The sequence below is a fragment of the Mustelus asterias genome, chromosome 20 (genome assembly GCF_964213995.1).
Source record: "Mustelus asterias chromosome 20, sMusAst1.hap1.1, whole genome shotgun sequence".
Lineage (NCBI taxonomy): Eukaryota > Metazoa > Chordata > Chondrichthyes > Carcharhiniformes > Triakidae > Mustelus > Mustelus asterias.
Window position 1 is genome coordinate 53,143,704 of NC_135820.1, and position 4,377 is coordinate 53,148,080.

At 50.8% G+C, this 4,377-nt stretch overlaps 1 protein-coding gene across 1 annotated transcript; it reads left to right on the forward strand.

Moving 5' to 3' along the window:
- The first annotated feature begins 1,408 nt into the window (after positions 1 to 1,408).
- rh50 (Rh50-like protein) lies at positions 1,409 to 3,422 on the forward strand. Its single transcript, XM_078236130.1, has one exon. It carries the CDS (start codon positions 1,411 to 1,413, stop codon positions 2,839 to 2,841), a length of 1,431 nt encoding a protein of 476 aa, XP_078092256.1. The 5' UTR covers positions 1,409 to 1,410; the 3' UTR covers positions 2,842 to 3,422.
- The last annotated feature ends 955 nt before the right edge of the window (positions 3,423 to 4,377 follow it).

Genomic DNA, 4,377 nt, shown 5'->3' on the forward strand with positions numbered 1-4,377 from the left:
TTCCCTGATCTACATTAAGGTACGGCAGTAGTTAGTTGTCCAAAAACAGAAAATGCTGGAAAAGAGTTGACGAGGGGACATCCAGATTCGCTCTATTCTCTCCCCCACTGCTGCTGTCAGACCTGCTGAGATTTTCCAGCATTTCCTGTTTTTGTTTCGGATTCCGGCATCCGCAGTATTTTGCCTTTATCTCAGTAGTTAGTTGTTACCTTCCACTGGTGCTGACTGACCAAGAGACTCTCCCGCTCTTGCCATAAAGGACTAATCGGTTTGACCACGTTATCTTGCTTGGTGCTCAAGTGCTAGGGTGGAACTTGAACCCAGAATCTCTGCATTCAGAGGCAGGGAAGCTACCCACTAGTGCCACAAGACCTCCCTCCCACACACTGACCATATTTCTAAAACACTTCGTTGGCCCTTGAAGCGCTCCTGAAATCATCAAAGCTGCCAAGTCCTTTCATTTCTAGCCTCTGACGCTCCGAGGATCAGTGTTGTGGACGTGATCAGGATCTTCTGCTACAAGATTTGAAGCAATTAAGCCGGATCCTGCTCATGTCAGGGTCACGAGTAGCCCTGTCCCTCACCAAATAAACCTGTTGGACTTTAACCTGGTGTTGTTAAAACTCTTACTGTCCTCACTCTGTGCAGCAGGGAGGGATAGTCAGCCAGACCTGTACACCACCCGCCCCCCGCTGGAAATCCCCCCTCACCTCCCCCAGGTCAGCATGACCTTAACACCCCGAGGGCCAGCTCTCTCTCTCCCCCATCGCGGGAAAGAAACCCTGGCAATACACCCGGTGCACTTTCCCAAACATGCAGCAGTTCCAAGTCATCGGCCGCGACAAATTCCGGACACAATGAGACTTTACTATAGTCAACTTTAGCTGCCACAAGCTACCGTGCACTTCCACTCATCCCGGTGCTCAAGTCCCACTGGCTAGAATCGCAGCAGAAGGAATGGTGACAAGTTGACAAAGTCGCTGAGCTGCCGAAAGGGGGTAGAGTCTGCCCCCGAGGTATGTAAACGAAACAGAAAACGGTGGAAATGGTGAACTGGCGCCTTTAATAAGCAGCGTTATTGTGCCATACCCAGGTGGACACTTGACATTCGGTTCCCCCACCCCCTCCCTCCTTTAGAAAGTAATTTGCAGAGGAGCTGAGCTAAAATGCAAATAATTGATCCTTTCCACTCCTTACCGAATAGAAGATAAGCGGGTGCGGTGAATGCTGAAAGTTAGCATCACGTGGCCCTTGTCCAGGTATAAAAGTGCAGTTTGAGTTGCCCTCTGCAGCCAGTCAGCGCTCGGAGTCCAACACAAACAGCAAACTGGTGCAGAGTGCCCAGTGCAGAGCAGCTGAGCCGCTGCACTCTCCGTGGAGTCCTCACAGTGGAAGCTCAGGGCTGGGGAGATGTCCGCGATCCGCTGCCGGCTGCCCTTCCTTGTTATCTTCCTGGAGGGGATTCTGCTGGTACTCATCGCCCTGTTCGTCACCTACGATGAGCACTCGGACGCCGCAGCCCAGAGCAACGAGACGGACCACAAGCACAACCAGCTCTATGCCATCTTCCCCGTCTTCCAGGACGTGCAGGTGATGATCTTCGTGGGCTTCGGGCTGCTGATGGGCTTCCTCAAGAAGTACGGCTACGGGGGCATCGCCTTCAACTTCTTGATCGCCGTCTTCTCGGTGCAGTGGGCGCTGCTGGTGCAGGGCTGGTTCTACCACTTCCACCACGGCCGCATCCACATCGGGGTGTACAACCTGCTCACCGCCGAGACTGCCTGCGCCACCGTCATGATCTCCTTCGGGGCCGTGCTGGGCAAGACCAGCCCGGTGCAAATCCTCATCCTGTCCCTGCTGGAGGTGCCCATTTTCACCGCCACCGAGTGGATTATCATGGAGCTGCTGAAGATCAAGGATGTGGGAGGGTCCATCACCATCCACCTGTTCGCTTGCTACTTTGGCCTGAGTGTGACCACGGTGCTGTACCGACCCGGCTTGAAGGGGGGCCACAAGGACGAGGGGGCGGACTACAACTCGGACAAGCTGGCCATGCTGGGCACCTTGCTGCTCTGGGTCTTCTGGCCAAGCTTCAACTCGGTGTTCGCGTCCAGCGGCCACGGGCAGCACCGGGCGGTGCTGCACACCTACATCGGCCTCAGCTCCTGCACCCTCACCACCTTCGCCATCTCCAGCCTGCTGGACAAGCGGGGCAAGATCAACATTGCCCACATCCAGAACGCCGCGCTGGCCGGCGGCGTGGCGGTGGGCTCGGCGGCCGACATGATGGTGACCCCGGCCGGGGCGTTCACCCTGGGCTGCATCGCCTCCGTCCTCTGCACGGTGGGATTTAAGTACCTGACCCCCTTCCTGGCCAAGAGACTCAAAATCCAAGATGTGTGCGGCATCAACAACCTGCACGGCATCCCCGGCTTCGTGGGGGCGATCGCCGGCATCGTCACCATCCTGCTGGCGGCGGACGAGAGGTACGGCCACGGCTTGTACGACACCTTCCCCGAGAGGGTGCCCAAGGAAGGGGATAGGAAGCTGGCCGAGTTGGTGCGGCTTCTGCCGCAGTTGAAGCCTGGGGGGGGTCGCAGCGCCTGGGACCAAGCACAGTACCAGGCGGCGGCTATCGGAGTGTGCCTGGGCATCGCTGTCCTGGGAGGGACAGTGACTGGCTTCATACTAAAACTCCCCTTTCTGGCACAGCCTAAAGACGAGTATTGTTTCAATGACGACCCTTACTTCGAAGTGCCCGAGGTGGAAGAGAAAGAAGAGTTTGAATTTACCAATAAAAACAACGCGAACAATAACCAGCGCCTTAAACTGCCGGTTTGATTTCTAACTTCACTTTTGTATGTCCGAGCATCGTGTCTTTACACCAGTTTTCGGGACGTGCCCATGCCAACATAGAGAGAAAAAAACGACACCTTGTGGTTAGCATACTTGATGCTAATTGTCCAATACTTTACCAGATATATACTTATTAAAGAGAAGCCTTTAACCTGACTTGAGTTGAAAATTACTGTTTCAGGATCGCACAAACCTCCAAAATCAGGATGTGCCCCACTCCTCCAACCAAAAAAAAACAATCATTCACAGCTCCTGCATATTCTATGAGCTTTTGCAATAACACATTACTCGGAATGTGAATCAGAAAATATTTCTCATGCCTTGTCTTTTTTTAAAAAATGATTACTGTATTTTTCCGCCTACAACATTCGGCGAATGAGGTACAAATTCACAAGTCTGGGGTACCTGCCTTTTAACATACAGAGTGACATGCTAATCATTAATGTCAGTGTCTATCTGCCAGCCAGGTCAAGTCTACACAGATGAGCCATTCAGCCAGTACTTGTGTAAGAGTGAGTTTCTATTTTTCCTTTTTATAAAGTCAGTAACTGATTGCTCTTAAACTGCACACCGTTAAGAATTTAATGGAGAATTTTTTAAAAAGATAAAATTAAAAGAATTTTATTTACTCTGGTTAAGGTAATGAATAGTTTTAAGAAATTCAAATAAAATTGTTCAAACACAATGATCAAGAGTGTTCAGTAATTTCCTGTCTTGCAATGTTTCCAGCAACCTGTTCTTTTTCACTTTTATTAATTGCTTCAGTTTTTTCCCCCCACCCAAATCTGTATCTTTGCCAATGTTTCCCCCCCACCCCCCCCCCCCCCCCAACCCTCCCTCTCCCAAAATGGTGAAGTTTTTTGGGATCCTCCAGAATGTTTCACAACTAAACCGTTCTTAATGTGGAAGCTGCGATAATGACACTTGGCAGGTTATTGGCAGGGAGGAGGGGGGAGGGGGGTGCGGGGGAGAGCTCACACTCACGCCAGATCCTGTCATCATCTTGAAGTGAAACCGTTCAGTTCATTAAGCACTCAGACTACACCGCTTCTGCCTCACCACCAACCCCCGCGCCCCCCCCCAACCCCACCTCCCCATTCCAATACCATTTCTGGCAGGAGACACTGCCAGCAGGAACCTTGCCCAATTTTCCTTCCTAGCCAATAGACTCTGAGGTCAGATATAGAACCCTAAAGACACCCCAGCTGCTAACAGCAAATAACTCAATGTGGAATCAAAATTGGTGTCTTTTTTGTGTTTGCAAATCAGGATTGTATTGCATTTGCCAACTGTGCCTGCAAGAGCAAACTTTCCTTCAGTGTTTTTTAAAAAAATGCTTTTCATTGCCCTCTGTTCACCTTTAAGTCCTGAAGCTTCTACTTACAGCCCCTTATTTTTGTGACCTTTACTTCCTCTCTGAAGGTTACCAACAATTGTAGCAAAACAAGTCTAAAGTATCGGCCAGTTCATTTGTCTACTGATTATGGGTGACCTTTCATTCTTTCCTTTTATTTCTTCAGT